Genomic DNA, 20,772 nt, shown 5'->3' on the forward strand with positions numbered 1-20,772 from the left:
AGAGAATTTTTTTGTCCTTGGTGAGGAGAGTGAGATTAGCAGCTTACAGCATATTTTGTGAAGTCCGCTAATCGGCGACAAGACAGGAAGACTTGCTAGCGGCCTTGAAGTTCTGCTGTACCGCAGACTCCCAGATACGAGGATATTGACTGAGCATCATATTGAAAATATGAACCGAGTATTCTGCATGAAAACGCAAGTTACAATTTTTGACGGTTAAGAACACTTTTTTAGATAATCTGGAAAAAACATATATTAGCATGTTTGCCGGCAATTTGTTGCTTGTCAAAATCTTCAGTATCACTCTAAATAGATCGGAAGCTTTGCTTCTGATACTGTTATGACGATCCATTCTGTTCCGGGTAACGAAGTAAGCTAACTATATTTTTAGTCTTCAGGAATCTCTGTCTACAGCTGTAAAGTATGAGCAACAACCCATTAAACAGTGGAAAACAAAAATACTTCTTCCAGTAGAGATAAGCCTGGCTAGCATTGCTGTATTTCAAAACTTCGAGGTCAGTGCATAGTCAGGACCGCTGAACTGCGTTCTGTGTTTAGGTAATGGTGTAACATGTTTCAACCCAAAAACAATTATTGTCTTCTGCTTGACGGAGAAATTGTTGTTGGCTTACATGGTGTTGATTATGTGATGCTATAGTGTATATGATGTAGATAAGTAGTATTCAAACGTCAAATATATTGCCGGATAGCCCGCGGTCACGAGCTTTCCCTGTGGGGAGCCACGATCAGTTTTGAATGGATGGATGCATTACTGATAAACATTTAGTTATGATACAAAAGTCACTTTTCCGCTTCGGCACCTACTGCTTGCAGTGGCAAGGCCAAACGCCGCTTGAACGTTGAAATAGGAGTTATTCAGCAACACGATCGTCAATGACTTCCAAACATATTCCCTAAAACGTCCCCATAGGACTTTTCAAAAGTATATCTCATTAGCTGATCGGCTAATAGCAAAGCCCTCAATGCAGAGGGCAGCTATATTCCACTAGTTAGAACCTCGACAGTGCAGTATTTCTCATTTTCTTTCTTTCCAGTCTATAAGGCTCTGTATAATTATGTGAAGTCCCGGGAAAAGCAAACGCGGTCATTGTCAATGTTCTATTGGCGTTAGAAAATAGATTAGATAGCACAGTCATGTACTTTCGAACGCTCTAGTGGATGTTGGAGTTGAACCAGAAAACCTAAACCTGCTTGTCAGAGTTGTTTAGGCAAATACTGTTATTCCAGAAGCGAATGCTTCGAAGGGTTTGCTTTCTTTTAACGGAAACTCCAAATTTCCGAAGAAAGAATAGAATATATCAATAGCCCTATGTGCCTCGACGTCAATCTTTTATTCACTGTACCTTTCAATCGGCCTTACATAGGACTATATATACGGAAGTCAGCAAAATGAAGCGCACAAGGCCGAATTTATTAAAAATAGCCTTTGGTGTTACAGGGAGTATAAACATAAAATAAACACTCAGCTGAGGTTGCGGAAAAAGTAAGTTAAGTAAGCCACAAATTCTTTACATCAGAGAGAGACCTGTGGTAAAAACACAGTTTTACCATCTCTTCGAGCGAATGAAGGCTTGCTAGAATGACACGTTATTAGCACTAGGCCAATTTATCTAGCGACCCTATATACAAGAAAGCATCCCTCCCCTTCTTCCCGTAACCTCTCTACTTCACAAGATCAGATACCTGCCTGTCTGTGCTTATTCTGATCCCTGTTTCGAGTATAGCTATGGTGCAGGATAGCGTTACAAGTTGGAGCATTTATGCGATTTCATTTGTACCTACAGTTTGGTTCTGTTAACCCAATAGCCATTGCTACCTGTGCAATGCGTTTTCTGTGCTAGGCAATATCTTGGCGATGGACATCGGCGCCACAGGCGATACTGTATCAGTTTTCGGACAATCGGAGAACGTCTGTCAATGAAACCTGACATACATAAACATTTACCGAAAATCCTGATGAGTTTGTTTCGCTAGAGGTCTATAATATATTTTCCTAAGTGAAGGCTTCTGGTTAACGTCGCGTTTAAGAAATTCTAGTCAAGACAGGGTTGTCGGGTTTGATCCAACAACTGTTGTAGTCAAAAGGAAGAAATCTAACCAACTGTCGGCTGTATTGTCAACGGTATATTTTTGAATGCAACTTTCTGACTCGACGTACCATTCACATCACAGGCTATAATACTTCAAGATGTTCTTAAGAACATCCCCATAGTCGTTGTCAACGATACGCTGCATTAATGGATACTTTTCGACACTTTCGATACTTAACGACAAGTACTCGTTGAGTAGTGACCTCTTTGAAACGGCAGTATTCACTGAGAGAAAAGTTCTATCATACGGACACTTCTTTTTGCGGTCAAGATTACGGCTTACGTTATAGCGTTTATCTAACACTTCCCCAATCGAACAAGCAAAACGTTCCGTCCGATAGACTGAAGAACACACGGTCAGCCAGCCAACATATTGATGCATAAAAAGATGAACATATAACTATGATGAGATGGCGTCGTAGATTATAAGCCGCACGTGCTTCACTCATTCACATAGCTTCCGACATCAACAGGGATGTCTGACTAATTTTGAATCAAGTTAAACTACTAATCCCGTAAAAGATAATCACATTAAATCTAGTTAAATCGGCTGGGCATACAAATTACCATGAAATATACATATGTGGCAACCTTAGTGTGCATAGTCGATCTATGATTAACCACATAATGCAATAGAGTTGTAAACTTTCTACCTTAGTCCAGTAAAAAAAAACAGATGTACGGACATCGACGTCTTAACGATAACATCATTAATTTGAAGAAACTTTATTTTTTTATAAAATTTATTTTTTATTGCTTTGAAGTTAACCTTGTACAGTACACATGCGTCACATATGGAAACAGCCTATGTCGAACTCTAGTAGATGATCAAAGTTCCAAAATGATGGCAGAGCAAAAACATCAGGACACACTATTGGTATAGAGAGCATTGTTTCGGACCGGCCTGGCTCGATCGAGAGTACGTTCCCAAGCGGGCACTATAAATGAAACTATCCTTTTAGGTATAGCATCTATTTACACTGGTAACTGCCTAACCTTCCTCGAAGCAGGAAGGCAGCAATAAACAGGGCTTTAAATTTTAGCTCATGTGTGTTTTTTTTGCTAATCTACACAGTTTCCTCTGTCAACGTGTGTTTTCAAGAATGGTGCTAAGAGGCCAATGATGCCATCAGTACCATGAAAGACACTTGCTCAACTGCGTGCTACAATTAAATTGGCTCTGGCTGAGCTATCAAACTGACGAGTAAAACAACGATACTGTTTTCATTACCATTATATGAAATATGTTCCTTTGTTATAGACAATTCCAGTCAAGATTATGCGGATAGTCCACTAATGTTAGGCAGAGGCGATAGCTAGAAGAGTGAACATTATATGCTTGGATTCTTTCTTTTTCTTCAGAAAGGTAAAATGGGGCGTTAATGCATTATCGCTGCGAAATAGGACAACTCTTCAAACGCATCCTAGAGCCTCACTTCCAATGGTTGAATTCGCTTCGCAGAGAATAGCCCAGCAAGCTTGGAACCCTGCCTTAAGGGCATTCTTGTGTCTCTATCAGCATTCATATAGTTTTATAGAGGAATAGGAGATGTAGCGGCTAGAAGGACATTCAAATAGTAAAGGTCACACTTAAACCAAGCGCTTGGCCTTATTAGATAAATGCTCAGTCCCGCAAGGGTGGAGGCTCGTGCAATCTGTGAGTCCGGTAGTCCGTTCAAAGCAGCGAGATTTGTGTTCCGTATCAGCCTTGCCATCCGCTCGCTCTCAAGGCTTTCTCTTTCTTTGAGAACGTCTTCGATAAGTGACTTTTTTCCCGTTATCCTTGTGACGCACTGATGTACGTTACTGTTAACTTAATGATCGCTACTGCCTTGGCAGTTAACTTTTCTCTTGATGCAAAATAAAGTCTCAGCGACTGATGTGGGTTCCGAACATTCCTGGTGCAGTAAGATCACTGCAAAATTGTTTTCGAAGACATTGTAATTTATTCTCTTCTTCGTGAGTAGAAGCTTCTCGTCAGAGAAGCAAGTTTTTTTTTAAAAAATCGTCATTCTAGTAATAATGGTAGGTGTGTAGGCTTTGGATCGATCACATCATAGTCGAAAAAAACAACGACACTGTGGCCAGTCGCTGTCTGCATTGCAAATGGTCCCCCTTTTGAGTACAACCTTTTCGGCAAATAAACCAGCCACACCACAGCGAGTGACCCTTAAACACGTCCTCGAAAACACCCGTATAAAAGGGTGTGAACAGCCCACCGAACTCCTGAATAGGCCTAGGGCCTAGAGCACTCATCAGTGAAAGACCACCACTATATCTTGACTAACGAGTTTTCCTAAGCGGCCATTTTTAGTTATGGCGAACGTTAAATGGATACATTTCAGCTTTTTTGTTTTTGCTCCAGCCCACTACTGCATTACATCGTATGACATCTTTCCTATTCGACCCTTTACCAAAGCAGTCAGGCATTTTTCGCAATTTCTGTCTTACACTCTATTAGTTCTGCAGACAGCGACTATGAGACCCAAATTTGAAAATGCACGTTCGCACGCCCAAAAACTTATGGTTAGTTATGGTGAGGTAGCACCGTACACAATAGGAGGCAGGACTTTATATTTGAGCTCACACGTACTTTGCTGATCTACGCAATTCCCTTTTCGATATGAATGTTTTTAAAAATTTCGTGTGTTCGAAGCGCCAACGGAATTCAAAATGCCGCAGGTGAATGACTTCAACTTCTGAGTCAGATTTGCAAAGCCGAAACAGAGTATAACTATGCTATTGGTATTATAAAAATAAAATGTTACCCAATCAAAGATATGTTGCCTTAATTAGTACCAAAAGATACTATTCATCTTCAATGCTATGACATCGTTATTGTCAAATAATAAACACATTTAATAAAAATACTTTTGTATGCGCTTCTTACTCGTAGATGAGCGTTGGCATACCTATTTCCACTCCCGCTTTAACGTTAGGACTACTTCTACCTTCCCCTCATAAAGTAATTTGAAAGAATTACTGGTCCTCAGCTCCTTTGGAGCTTCTTAGGTAGGAATATGGCGCGCTACCACGCCAACGGGGCAGTCTACGAGAGTGATTCGACATCTTAACAAAGTAGACAGGAGCAGTGTTGCAAGCAGCCTCACAACAACAAGGTTCGTACCGATACTTGCGGACGTTTGTGCAAGTTTAGCTATATTATACCTAAGTGTATATGGAAGTTCGACGAATACATGTGGCGCTAGTGTTTATTCCTTCCCTTTTCTAATTGACTTAATCAACGCATCCTATCCAACTTTCAGAGTTATATAGAATCAACTTAGACTTTTTTTTTTTCACAAAAATAACTGTTACGTAGGTCTATATCTCCCAGCTGTAGAAGCGTTTTGACAGTTTGTTGACGCCAGAATAAAGCCTGTGCCAAAAGTGCACATTTTCTTTACAAGCAGTACCCTTTTTTACAGTTTAGACTCATCGGAAAATATGCGCGAACAAAAGGACGACCAGTACCCTTGTAGAGCAAAGAGAAAGCTCCCTAGCGCCATACCACAGAAACAAAATAAGATATACTCGGTAACTTACACACTTACTGGACACATGGAATAACGGTTTTTCCTTGAAGCACAAAAAAAAACCGCATTTGAGTGAAATTCTTCCAGCAAATTAGCTTTTTATGTATTCCTCGCAAACTTCTACAACGATTTTCCACTTCTTAAGCAATTTTTTTCATTCCACCTTGCTGGAAATGTTTAAGTCTGATCTCAGTTTTTCAGGACTTCCTTATTGTTAAATGTACTTTTAAGGGGCGGCGTGCTCTAAATGGCTAATGAGCATCTTTTTAAGTTGTTGTCATAGCAAGTATAAACGGGCAATTGTCGTTGATCCAATTTTGAGCGTTGCTATGGCCATGTATACTGGAGAAAAACACATATAGGTCCACTGTTTTTTAAGTTAATTTGGTAGTAATCAGGAAAAGTTGCAGTCTGTTGGCGCGAGGTTTAGAGGATATGCTAAGTGCAAAAGGACTTCCCTCTCAAACTCGCGCAGGACGGCTGTACCGGCCTTTGTTTGACAATTGCCATACAGAAGAATGACTCTGAAAAGCTATGAAAAATGCTTTGAAAATACAAAGAAAGCACGCGGCGTGTTGGTCTGAAATGTTTTTTTTTTTTTATTAATAGCACATAAAGAGGCGAACGTGACAACTCAAGTTCGGCTACAGGGTAGCCTTTAGCTGAGGAGAACCGGTCGTTACTTGTTGTTGACACAGTTTGTAGGCTTTCAGATATAATTATTTATCACTATGGTTACTGCTCATGTTTCCGCGTTATATTATTTCCGATTTCAAGATGGCTTTGCCATGCCAGTACGTAAGTACTGACAAAAACACTGATAACCTAGCCGTCTTCAGTATTAAATCTCTGTCGGAAGCTGGGCGTACCAAAACGAACGCGTAAAGTCGCAGCTATGATTCGAATGCTAAACGTAGATAGATAGAAATAACTTATGTATAGTTATGATAAAATTACGGTAACTTGATCAGTTACATTAAGACCATTCCATCGTTACCTTCCGTCACTTCATCTTATCATAAAGACAATCCTTACTGAGTTGTTGTTTCGGCGACATCATCGGCTGAGGTAATGACTCGGGTCGTGCACTGTTGGAATAACAAGATTGCTGACTAAAAATAATAAAAAATGGCCAATGGCCGCCTGGTCGTTTCTTTTCTTCGTTCTTACCTCGTTGTATACATGAAAACTATACTCGTACATTTGTTCATTTTATTAATATACTTTATATACCTAAGAGAAGGCCCTCCTAAGCGTTCGCCCGAAATCGTTGCAATAATATAGCTTAATGAACTCACAACTGTCGTTGAGTGTCGTTTGTGCTTCACGGTCAGATATGTCTGTTTTTGTTATTTATGTTATATATGTTTTGTGTAAACACATGTATGTTATAGATATATAAATAAATAGTTACGATACCAATATCCAAACCGCCTATGAATATTTTTCTCTATAGCTACTCACTATAGCTGCCCAAGACACACAAAATTACATGAAAATTTAATACATCCAATGAATTAATGACAATGAAGAATGAAACGTTGAGCGCTCATATAGATCAGTACTAAATTTTGCGTTTTGTACCGCTGTTAGGCACCATAGATAACTACTGTTGACCATGCATGAGTTTTAACCCACGCTACAATGATAACGTATTGTACTCTACGTAGGCAGATACTGACCATTGACTCGTGAATGCTGCCTTCAGAACCATGACGGAGTGCACTATATCTGCGCCCGTTCTCAAGCCCAGAAACGCTACCACTGCGCTGTCACGGGACGTTGTAGAACTAAATACCTACTGCAAATATTTCTATTCATGTACCTTATCCTACTAGAAATTATAGATCTGTCCTTATATAGGGTGCATGTTTCTACCTGGCTTGCACACGCTGATTCTGACATCGTGACTAAATACTGCAGTATCTTTGCGAGTTGTATATTGCCACCATGTCTATTTATTTAAAAATATACTACACCGTCATTTATATTACTTAAATTCGACCCCTCGCTTCAGATAGCTGCAGTTCTATCACTTTCTCAATTGAGTTTCGAAAAAGCCTCAATTTCAACTATCTAAGGCGTACTGCTCAATATATGCGTGTTTACGTTTAAGGCCGTTAAGTGGCAGTGCAAGCGAAACAGCTCGTTCACTCAAAGGATCTCTATTCAAACGATAGATCGGGAATGGCCTTGTTCGTGAATTCGAAAAAACTATGCGCCGAAGGCCAGAATCATTGACAACGTCAGCTAGATGGACTTCAAAGTCAGTCCTCAGTTTACGTTGTCAAACAGTGCTAAAGACACGCGGAAATAGAACGAAAAGACGTGTCAGCATAATAGCTTTTACGTTACCATACGAGCGATAGTGAATCGGGCAAAAATACATAGTACATAGTTTAGAATGGGCTATTCTCCCTGTATCTAACCAATTAATATATGCCACGTTAATTATAAAGTCGCGTTCGTCCGTTCTGAGTACCAAAGTAAAATTTAACACCGAAAAATGTAATTTCCTCCGCTGGATCGTATATATTCTATGAAAACCACATGTCCGTTCTCATTTTTTCTCACATTCAATGATAGGCTAAATAGGTTCAGGTTTAAATATATAAAAAGACAATGTCAAGCAGATAACCTACGTGTAGGTAATACGTATGCTGTGCTGGAATAGTCCTTTGTAGCCCTAAGGGGTACGAATCCAGTAATGCACGAGCCAATTAAGATCATCAGCAGACATTTTTTTTGGTCCGTACCCAAATACTAGGCTAAACGATACGAAGATGCATTATATGTCTATACGCAGATACAGCCTTGATTATATACCATGGCTTGATGTGCTGTACACGAAGAATTCAGTAAATACGATCAGACTGATCGCTCTTCATAGTGATATCCCCAATAGCTCTATACTTGTTCAAACACGATAATTTTCGTTCCTTTTGATGAAGAAGATGCGTCTTTCAAGCAGTAATATAGCGTCTTCTCTCCATATTGGAACTGCTCAGAGTTAATTTCGGACAGTAACGATCGCAAATATCAAATCATGAAGAGCGTTTGAAATATATTTTGCAAGTAATCAGAGTACAAAAGAGGTTCTACAATACAGTTTATCCGCGATACTTTGCGCCACGTTTAGAAAAAAACACTTCCATTTTCTTGTTACGGTCAGATCCAGGAAAACTGGGGTTACACTGTTATCGAAATAGCTGCACCTTTAAATGTACGTTAGTAAATAATCTCTAAGTATATATAAAGCAATAAAATACATATGTTGAGAAACATTAAATTCTAGCCGTGAGAATGAACGTTCCTTAGCCGTATAGTTGTTTGCTAGGGACCAAAAAACTGTCATGATAAGCACCGTATTTTATGTTTATTAAAAATGGCTTTCGATAAATGATACATCTAGCTGGTTCGTCACTCCTAGTTAATGAGCATTACTTAAAAACACGCTACCGCTTTTTCTTTATTGTTTGGCGCACAATCACTTGCTCGGGTTTTGAAGCTGTGCTATATATATATATACATATGACTTATAGAACTCAGCTGCTTGCACTTACGTACAATTGACGACTATAGAAACACACTACCGAAAAAAAAAGTTTGTAAACAGATGCTGCTGACAAGCTCGTACACGCACTTGTTAGCATACTTCTTAATTGTCAGTTCCGAGAAAATAAGGAAATATTGAGAAGTCCAGTACAACGCCTTATGAATTGAATCGCTGGGTTATTGGATGTTCCATCAACAGGCCATACCCCCAAACCGTTAGCAACAGGTGTACAATCTACGCGTCTGCTCAGATCACTATGGTTTAATTCGATGGATGATGATTTGGTCCACGTGTCGCCATAGGTCTTCACAAGCCTACCAGTCACTGTCTGCCTTATATATTGACAATTCATATGCTTATAAAATAGCAGCAAACGATGCTGTACTGGGTCAGTGCCTTCTCTGACTACTCAGTTTGAATTGATGCAATGGTACAAAACAACGTCGGTTTAAGACATACAATCGAAGTTGCTTGAAATGTCATGGCCGTCTTTCCATTATAGTTCAGAGAGGGTATTTAGCCCTGCTTTATACTTGAATGTAATGCACAATTTAAATAAAGTATTTCGAGTTCTGCGTACGGAGTCGCGTTTTAGGGCCTCCATGATGTAACATTTAAAAGTAATTCTAGAAATAGCATGGGGGTTGATGACGCCGAGTCAGTGACCTGTGAGACGGTCAGTTCGATGAGAGTCTCTGTCTTACCAACACTTTGAAGGCACGAAAATTTTCTGATTATCTCAGGCTCACTAAATCTCTCTCGACAAGATATCTTCTTTGGTGTTGTATTTGTCTTAAGCTATATCACACACGAATCATGGGAAGTTGACAAAAAACCATAGCCTAAGCTCACGCTTTTCCACTTCTGCATCAGACGTATCTAATTAATAGTCGAAGGCTAGTAGACACATTTGGCCGATTGCAGTCCCCACATTTAAATTTGACCCTGCCAATAGGCTCCAAACACAACCGATGAGGACAACTGGGCATAACCCCCTTTATCTAGTTCATCTATGGATGTCAGCACGGCGCTAAGGTACGCAGTTTGTAGCACAATTGTTAATCTCGAATAAGATCCCAACCCTTTTTCGAATAATAGGTTTTTCTATTTGTGGCAACCTTCAGAATATAAAAGGATGGTGATAGCAATATTCTTTTGGTAGATCGAACTGGTTCCAGCTACCAGGAGTCTTTTTGCTAAGTAGTTCCCAGATCTACTAAACGATATATAATTCGGATAATAATCCTTTTAAATCAAGCGCTTTTCACTGTCTCCATCCATCGCCCTCCCTGCTCGATATGAAGATAGGCGGCGCGATGGCGTCCTTCCTAGTTATTGCGCAGTTAAGTACCGTCAGCGCAATCCAACGTTTATATCGCGGTTTTAAAGTCTTTATTTCTCAAGGGTAACTTCTGGATGTAGCCACAATAAGGTGTATCTCGTTGTCCTAACAACGTGTCTATGCTAGCCCTCGGACAGGAACAATTGCATTTGGGCCCACGTCAGCTCGCATGTACATGCGTCGATACTACCGTAAGTGGACGTTTTAACGGGGCCCAAATAACACGGTTTTCAAGCACCCGGGATCTGGATAGCATTAATATGCAAGTTTTAGGAGTTAAAAGGAAGACCAATAAACAGAAATCAGGAACTTGCGTTAGTCATGTTCAGGAAATTAAGATCAGGCATAGTAAGAGAGAATCATAGTGATAGTTACTGGTCTGAATAGAATGAGTTTAATGCTTAAAAAATTTGCCCGCCAACATTAGCTGTTTGCAGTTTTTTGTCGCTGTAGGCCGACTAATGAAAGCCATTTGATCCCGACAGCACGAACAATATGACCTAAAGCATCTCGATGGTAGCTTTTCTGGTTTTATTAGTTTCCACGGTCGTTGACGAATATATATATATATATATTAGTGCTAAAATTGGTTGCCTATCGATCTAGGCGAGAATAAAGTTCACTTAGACGGTAAGAAGGCCAATTTCAGTATAAACTCGCGCTTTTTCAAAGCGTTTCGTTCTACTCGTGAACAGTAGAAAACGGAACGTGAATAATAGACAAGAGCGCTATACTTATCTATTTCGTCGAAGTTTTCCTGCGGCAATATGAAAAAAGGATCTAGTCAGGCTTCGTTTCTGCACCGAACATAAGACAACGTATACTGCAATCGTGTGACTCGACATGACGTGCAGGTTCTGCATTTCATCACTGTCCAGTGACGTAGGTCTAATTAGTATAGTTAATTTGCTTTCGTTTGCCATAGTGACAGCGGCTCGAAACGCCTGTAAATCGAGCTGTTTTTTTCTCCGCGTATGAAAAAAATCATTGTTGACGCTTAAAGACTAAATTACTTTAACAACGTACGGGTGGTAGGGGTATCGTCGATAATCGTTTCACTCCTCCCGCAATAGAAAGGGGTTATTCTTGTCGCTAGCTGTCGAGTGGCTTTTGAGTGAAGTTCGCTTCGAATGGAAAGACAAAAGGATGAATAGCTAACAGATAATGACTATAATATTCTTACAGGGACTGTTTGGAGGTGAGCTTTAGATCGTCCACAAGAAGTGGAGACGTTGCGCTTGTTTGTATGCTTTATCTGCAGGAGTCGAATCATACAAAGACTGCCCTCTTTTACCGGACACTTCCACGAAGTGTCTTGGCGCCACCTAATGACTGTACATGGAAATTACTTTTTCCAGGAACTTGATTCGAGGTGTGCGGTTTGACGCGTGTATGAGTCTTGTCGTTAAAATAATACTAGATTCAGCTAAACACGACACATTTAAGTCGACAAAAACGATGCGTTCGGTCGTGGCCTAGCGTTCCTTTAGACGCAAAGATTAATAATGTCCTAGTGAAGGTTATGTAGAAGTAAAAATCTACAAAAGTTTGTAAACAGACCTGTACTCTTTTGTATTTCATTTATTAGCATCAACGCTATGAATCGAGAACTTTGGCGGGCTTGTGTCTTAAAGCGGAACTGAAACCAAAACCTGTCAGGGTGGCCATCTTAACTGGAGACCTTTTGCCATGGCGAAAGATGGCAGTATTTTCAATGAATCGTACTCCATTCTTAGGTATCAACTGTTTGCTCAGTATGTATATAATACTTTCCAAATGCGCCGCACTAAACGCCATATCCTGTGTTCGATCTCTGTCAAATTGTAAATATTCATCGCGGAGACAACAATAGCAAATCAGCTGCTTACGTGACCTTTTTGCACGCTGGAGTTTCCGATGTTCAGCATGCGTATCCCCGTTCCATAATGCCAGTGACCCATTACCGCATTGGTTGCAAGATTGCTTTAGCACTATGAATTTGAATTGATTCACTTTCTTCGAAATTGGAAAAGCTTGATTCGTCAATAAACCGTACCGTACACCTATATATATATATATATATATATATATAGCTGTAGGTCTATCTGTCACCCAGTTTGTTCCTGTCAAATATCCTATATGAAATAATCTTGTTGGACTATTTAAGCAAAAACTGGCTAAAGATTTTCTGATAGCTAAAAACCCTCTACACTGGACATTGAGAAACTACGTTTTCCTTCGATGTCTTGACTAGAACAATTCATAGGCAAAGGCATCTCCAAATGAGCAACAAATAACCAAATGGCTACAAAAAGGCAAAATGTTAAATAATTATTAGGAATACTTCCAAGCGCTGTGTTCAAAGCATACACAATGGAGGGTGTGGCTTTTATTTATACGAAATAGAAAATCTTTAATTTTGCTAATCTAGTCACTGGTGCTTGAATTCGCTCCGCAAGTTCGTTCTAAATAGTAAAAGTAACCTATAGAATACTGCAAATCCATACAAATGTTGTTAAAAAAAGAGTCGAACACAACAGTTCCTTTTCGTTCAGCTAACCTACCTGCGATGTATATGCCCGTACAACAGTTTTTAGGTATATCGAGATTTCTGACAAAGTCGATTATTCTTCTTGCCACTAAAGAAAGGGTAATTTGTCGTTATACCGCCAGTTGTAAGGTCAGTTAAATAGATCGAGGCATCGGACGGTGAAGATGGCTGATGGGGTAGAATTGCAAAACCCGCATCTTGACTATTTGGAAACAGACTATTTGTACCACCTCGGCTTGTCCACAAAAGATGATCTTGAAAAACTCTTTTCGGATGTGCGTTTCGTCTGTATGGGTGGAACCTCGCAAAGAATGCTGAGATTCGCCGAGCATATGAAGAGACTGCTAAATGTCAACCATAAAGTGCAAGACCTTACCGGACACGGCAGTCGATTTTCCATATTTAAAATCGGTCCTGTGCTTTCCGCAAGTCATGGAATGGGTTGTCCGTCGTTTAGTATCCTTCTGCACGAGTTACTCAAACTGCTCAAGTACGCGAAGTGTCGAAACATAACGATGATAAGACTGGGCACAAGCGGGGGTGTCGGTGTCGCCGGAGGAACGGTTGTGGTGAGCACAGGGGTAGTCGATGATCTTTTAAGGGAGAATCATCACTTTCATATTCTGGGCGAAGTTGTTGCCAGGCCCTGTACCCTTGACGAAAAACTTGCGGAAACCATTACAACCCATGGCCTTGAAATGTTCCCTGACATTCCCATAATCAACGGAAAAACGATGTGTGCAACAGATTTCTATGAATCTCAGGGTCGTCTTGATGGTGCCTTCTGTCACTACGATTACTCAAGAAAGATTCAGTTTTTACAGAAGCTACAGGCTCTCGGTGTGCGTAATATCGAAATGGAGGCCTCTTTATTCGCGGCAATGTGTGCTCATGCCAGAGTCCCGGCTGCCCTGGTTTGTGTTACAATGTTAAACAGGTTGGAGTCTGATCAAATGCCTGGAGACGAGAAATTACATCTTCAGTGGCAGGACAGACCTTTAAAAGTAGTTGGCGGGTATATTTCGAAGGTTTTACGCGGAAATTGAAGTGTGTGGGTTAGTGACATGGACTGGGTGCTATACAGCCCTATCAAGTATAGCGAAAAAAAACGCCGTTAATACATCTATTCATATACGAAATCACTGCCAGCCATGTTAATAGTCATAATAAATATGTGAATTGCTCTGTTCAGTGAAACTTACTCTTTCTTCATTGCACATCAAGTAATAGGCATCTCTGGGAATAAAACACCAACTTGAAATCACGAACATAGTTCTACCCCAATTTTCACCCCTTCTAGCTTTTATTACGATGTACGTAATTGGTGATCACTTCCTGGCCTTTTGTTATTATCACAATTTAGCCAATGATTGTGAGCTACGCTTTAGATTCCTTTCGGCTTTTATGGTGAGCTGTCTATAGGCCATTCTAAACTAACACAATGTTCAAACGCATACATTCTTCAGCAGCGCTTACCCCCAATGGAATAGGTTAATTCAAGGGGAGCGATAGGGGTTTGATCGTAAGGTAAACCTCTCGCTCGTTCCCATTTTCTAAAGGGTCGCCACTTTCTGCACGTAGTTGCTCTACAACTCAGGCATAGCTGTCATAGCATCAGGCGAGCTGTCGTATGCCATGTTTGGCACCGCGTGCAGCGCTATCCAGGAAGCTCGCTCATCTACAAAGTAGACAGACGCAGAAAGCTAGATATCCAGTCAGATTCAGCGGGGTTCGACGAAGCTCATCCGCCAGCTTGTTTGGTAGGTGTGTCCATCAGTTCGATGACGACAATGGACGAACTATAATCGCGTAATTTCTACGATAAAACTTATCTGCTTGCGTCGTTGTCATCGTCATGTTATCACCAACATCATCAGGATGATCATCATCATTATTATTATTGCCGTTGTTACCGGTGTCGTTGCTGAACACCATCGCCGCCTTGCTGCCGACTACCGCTAACTCCAGGGGCTGCTGGACGGCGAAACAGGGCGGAGTTAGAGCGCGCAAGTCGCCAGTTTCGGGACCAGCCAAGCAGCCGAGGTTAACTCAGCGCTGGGGAGCGGGGTTTGCCGCGGTTAAAGGCCCTGAAGCGAACACGAGAATGGGGGAATGAGCGAACCACGGACTCCGCAGTGGCGGTAGCGGCTCTCAATATCACAGATAGCGCCGTTGCTCATATTGCTGCCACTGCACTCCATCGGCAGGTAAAGGGTCAGCCGTCCTTCCGGCAAGCCCAGCAAACGCTAGCCCATTTGCCTAGCTATCGCTGTTAAAGCAGGAGGTATCTAGGAATAGACGAATAGGCAAAAAGGCCCAGCCCTAGTAAGCGGCACAGCAGCGATTCATTGACGTTAAGGCTTGTGATAACTGCGTGTGCGCTGGTATGCTACTCGGCGCTGAGTACTGCAGGGGATACGAGGCGCCGGGGCTTTGGACCTTCACCACGGATTAGGCAATGGCAGCCGCACCTCGCGGCTGAACCCATGACCCACGAGCGTTATTGGAAGTTCGTACATAACTATGGCGGCGGCAGCGTCAGGCAGTAAGGAGAAACTGGTTGTTCGTGTTGAGAATACAGAGATAACCCGGCCGGTAGCCGACAGTTAGTCGGCCCCATTTGGAGCGAATGCTTCCGAGTGGTGGCAGCCAATGCGTCGACGTGCTTTGAAGAATGCGTTTGGCTGTACCGTAACTAACGTTTAACCATAATTACGTGCGCTCTTGCACCTATGCGCTTGCTACGGTACAGTAACATAGGTTCGTATACACTCTTCGCAGATGAAACTGCGTAAAGTATCGATGTTCCGCTTTATTATCGTAGTTCGAACGCGTCTCATCTGTTGTTGTAATCGGCGCTACCACCCGGGTGATTTGCATTTGAGAGATCAGGGGAAGTTAAAAGTAGGGAGGTAAGTGAAGCAAAGTAATCGAGAAGGTGAGCTAAGAAAAAGAAGACTTGAACGAACCCATACGAAAACGAAGCTGTAAGGCAGCTCGATTTTATTGGTCACGGCACGTTAAACGAACGTACCTACTAACGTCTATTCTGGCTGCTTTGCCAATCACGTTAAACCAGGTTCATAGGATATCTAAGGTAAAAAGGAACAGGACTCCAAAAGTGTCATCCGTCTTTCACAATAAATAACACTACCTACAGGATAGGTTACCTACAGATGAGGCATCGTATGGCCAGCTAAATATATTTGCGCTGTTATCAAACTTGACATTGATAAATGGCGTGCTAAGCGGAAGAAATAAAAACATTTTTATTACTAAAAGGTATTGCGATATAACGCAACTCGAGCCGGCAGTCCGTCAGTGTAATGGTTTGTAATCACTTGTCATATATTTATCTGTAATTAGGAAATATCTAGCAATTTCCGTCAGCCGTTAGTATGTTAATGAAATTCATGTATGTGTGCTAAGACAGTAACGGGAGCACCAGATGTGGGGGCTTTTTTGCAAAGCAAAGTTACCTCTCAGCGATGCTTTCTATCAGTTAGATTTGATCTAATCATAATCTGTACTGCCATATTGTCAAAGGCTCTGCACATACGAAAAAAACACCGTTGAACTGGCCTGATATTTATCATCTGATCTACTAATCTTCTCTTTAGAGTACTCCCGTCTTTAATTGTTCGTCTGTCTGTGTCAGTAGCTATGCCCACGTATTAGGACACTACTTCAGTGGCGCTTTTTTTACAGACTATCCAAACGCATGCAAATTGAAATAGGCCAATGACTGACAAATGAATCAAAACTGTAGATGCATCTACAATATACCTTTCTTCGTCTCGAGTTTTACGTCTGGCATCGTCGTGAATCGTTTCATCAGACGGCTGGCTCTAGGCGCGAAACGAAGTGTTCCTATGCTCGGATTTGAACCTAGATCATCCTACTGTTCCTAAGGTTAGCGATTAAGTACGTTATCCCTCTAACCTGTCACGGGTGTATTTATACCAGTTTTCAATTGATTCAACTGATCTACTTCGAGTTAACTGATAAAATGATGCTATTGAACCAAGCTTTAGCAGGAATGCTAAAAACCCAAGGGCTTTGTTGTTATCTCTTCATTCGTCAAATACCACACCAGGTACTGTTAACAAAATCAAGAAAAAGCTCATATAAATACCGTGGCATCGATTGTAAAATAATAATGCATGCAGAAATGCATAGTCTTATTCAGTGGTTTATCACATTTTAAACAAAACGCAGTCGGATATAATCAGTGACTAGATCTCTAAATTAGAAGGTAGAAAGTAGAAACACATTAACATACGACTGAACAAAGTTCAGTAGCTGAAGTATCTGTGTACGTGCATAATGTTTGCTTCGAAACCATGTTTGTGTTTTCACCATGTTTTTTAAGCTAAGTATCTGCTGAGCTTATTTTTTTAAACAATTTCTTTCACCTGGGCATTATAGATGAGCAGGCCGCCTTCAGCACGCGACCGGTTAAGGTACCCTGAGTATTGTACCGCTGTAGCTTATTATGAAGTAGTGATTCATGTTTTAATTCATGTTGGATGCTTTAAGATTTGTCTGATACATTTGCTCTGTTCAGTAGGGAAGAGGGAAAAATCATACTTATAACACAGGTAAAAAATATGGGATTATAAAAAAAATACCGGTTTACAGCTAGAAAAGGTGCTATTATAAACTAAGCAACATCTGTTCCAGTTAACCTACTGGTCGTACGCCTAATTGTCTAAGATTTTTCCATAAAATGAGATGCCTATTTTTTTTATCTTTCTTAATTATTGTTTTTCTTAGTTGTCAACATAAATTTCACATTTGCCCCTCAGGGCAATTTCATTGCTGTCCTTGAGTTATGCCTATACATACGTTTTTAGGTATGTATACCATATCTACAAGACTGGCAATATAACGCCGTATTGCAGAACCTGGCCACGGTATTTAGCTTCCTGAATAAATAACATATTCCTTATAATATTTTTGCATACATATTTAGTCGTTATATCTTGCTTAACAAAATTCATACTTAAATAAACAATAATAGAAGAGTTACAAATAACTTTGCTTTCTTTCTTTCTTTTTTTTTTCTTAATTAAAATATTTAAGTAAACTTAGTATTATGAAAATTGTCTTGCCTAAGTACCTTATGATGAAGAAAAGATACGAATAGATCATAAATGCGAAGTTTTATAAGACTTCCGATAGAAGTCACGTTTAAACATTTTGAAGATCTCTGGATCTGATGCAGGTTTCAGTACTATTCACAAAAACTATTTCAATTAAAGGATCGTTCACGTAAACATGGCAGTAAAATTTGACGAAGTCTTGGCATAGGCCTGTATTGTCGTATGACGACTTCTTAATAAAACACGAACGGTCGCCGTGTTTTTACGAGTTTGCACCCGCCTTCGAATAGCTCCGAAGTTAAGTGTGTTTCGAGCATTTTCGAATATAGCGCTTATTCAAATGAAGGCTCTGTTAAGGAGTATTTTTCAAAAATCGGGTGACCAGACGCGACGCACCATTGATCTTTCATTGAAACTATTTAAATGCACCACAACTTTAGTTTCAAGTACTGGGCTATATGATCGTTTTTCATCCCCAAAGTCACTACCTTTAATAGATGTTCTTCGAAAGTTTAACCTAATCTAGTTTATAGGGGGCAATAGTAGCTCATTTTGGTCTGTCCATCCTCTCATATTACGTACATTCATTATCGGTCCATAAGTAAGCAAAGAAAAAGTCTCGAAATGTTAAGATCTAAAAATACTGGCATACTACGCCAGCAGAATGCGGTTCTCTCCGGCAAACCGTATTATCAAACATAAGGTCGCCGACTTTTTAATGCTCACATGTACTCACGATGTCTGCAATACCTTTTGTGTGTGTGGCTTTGTTTAAAATTTAATCCTAGAACAAGCTCATTGGAAAATGTTTTCAAAAATTACTTTTTTTAATATTGCTACTTTTGTCATCTATAGGATTGTGCGTTAATAACGTAATCCGTATGTATCAGTTATTGTGGGTTCGTCGTCTATTTTTCTCATGTTCGGGTGCGAATTAAGCACCATAGTATGAGGGTGAGAGATTTAGTTCACTAATTAGAACCAGGGGGCGCCACCGTGCGCGAGTACAAGCAACCATCGCGTGGTCTGCTCTCCCCCAAAAGTGTACAGGGTGTCCTGCCTTAAACCCAGGCGTTTCACTTTGAATTAACCAAAGCAAAGGCGTGTGACCCTCATTGGCGCCTCTTTCGACTACTTTGCGCAGTAAACTATTCACTCGTATCTGATAAGCAGGACAAAAGATGGATCAATCGTCATTAGAAAACAACACGAGATTGTTGCTCCAGAAATGTAAAGTAATTCTGCAGCGAGAAACAGTCATACAGCAGGAGCACAAAAATGACTTGTTATTCGTAATTCTTGTGACTGCTATAAGGAAGATATGCACCAGTTGGTCAGCGCAATGATGGCCTTTTTGTTCAATGACTCGAGATGAGATGGGCACGGAAAACAACATCATTGCAAGCGAATGATTAAATTTATGACAGCTTCATAGCCACATACCGAACGTGATCTACGAGCACTTCATTCATGTGGAAGGTCAAAGCATTTATAGCGGGCAGACCTGTCGAGCATGCCGCTTTCCGGCTTTCCTTCGTTTAGCTGCAGACAGCTGCAAGGTTTCCAACAGCCTGAGAGATCTATTATACGGCAAATACTTCTTGCGTTGCCGGTAAGTGCGGTGGACGCGTGGGGATTTCCGAATGGCGGTCGCCTCTCGGCGGATGGTTTGGTTAATCTATGGTGAGGACCACGTGTTGGCGCGTGACGTCACTTGTGGCCGGGTGGGGAGAGGGAATGAACAGCTGGGCGACATGGCGATAGTGCCTATGGGGTAGAAGTGTGGGGGCGACAGGAGGTGAGGGGCTTTGATCTTGGAAGCTACGGAGTAGAGCAGTCTTTGGGAAAAGGAACAGTAAAGGGGTCGGGGATGGCCGGAGGAATTATAGAGATGGAGTCATGCGGCCTCCTGACTGTTGGCTTACAAGCAACGTGAATAGAGGCATACGACAAAAAATGATGAAGGAAATGAAGACGATGACGGCGAAAAAAAAGTCGGCTCGATTTTGCCCCAAGTACTAATATTCAAGAACATCACTGATGGCAGTGTCAAGAGGCGGGTGGGGAGATGACGTTGGAATTAGCCACAGAAGAGTGCCAGTAGCAGTAGTAGTAGCGGAGGTTGAAAGAGGATGCACTCGTTGGCTTGCCCTGCCCGCTGCCGTCACAGCGAGAACTCGGCTGTTCCGAGTGTAACCGACCGAATGAGTAAGTGAGTGTGTCAGCGAGAGCATACGGACGGACGGAGGGATCGATCCTTCCTCCTCCGCCCACAGTGGGAGCAGCAAGGAGACTCCGGGCCGCTTTAGCTGAGGGAACCGAGGAACACGGAAAGCTTCGCCACTCAATAGCTGCATTAGGCAAACACACTACGAACAAGGTCGCCCTGCTGGGGTTGGCGCCTCACACAGATTTTGCTCCTCGTTGTTCTCTTAGTCGTCCTATTAAATAAAAGGGAATAAAAGGCGTATCGTAGCCAACCGGAGGGATACTGCAGTCATTTTTTTTGCAGTTTGAGTTGTGATATAACATATATTTATACTCAGTACACGCTTGCTAACGTTTTGGTCGACACAATTAATTAGATGTAAA

General features: G+C 41.2%; 1 protein-coding gene across 1 annotated transcript; it reads left to right on the forward strand.

The window, feature by feature from the left end:
* Nucleotides 1-13,239: 13,239 nt before the first annotated feature.
* Nucleotides 13,240-14,121, forward strand: LOC111250478 (uridine phosphorylase 2-like). Its single transcript, XM_022805809.2, has one exon. It carries the CDS (start codon nucleotides 13,240-13,242, stop codon nucleotides 14,119-14,121), a length of 882 nt encoding a protein of 293 aa, XP_022661544.1.
* The last annotated feature ends 6,651 nt before the right edge of the window (nucleotides 14,122-20,772 follow it).

Source organism: Varroa destructor, unplaced genomic scaffold (genome assembly GCF_002443255.2).
Source record: "Varroa destructor unplaced genomic scaffold, Vdes_3.0 BEIS01000001.1, whole genome shotgun sequence".
NCBI classification, from domain to species: domain Eukaryota; kingdom Metazoa; phylum Arthropoda; class Arachnida; order Mesostigmata; family Varroidae; genus Varroa; species Varroa destructor.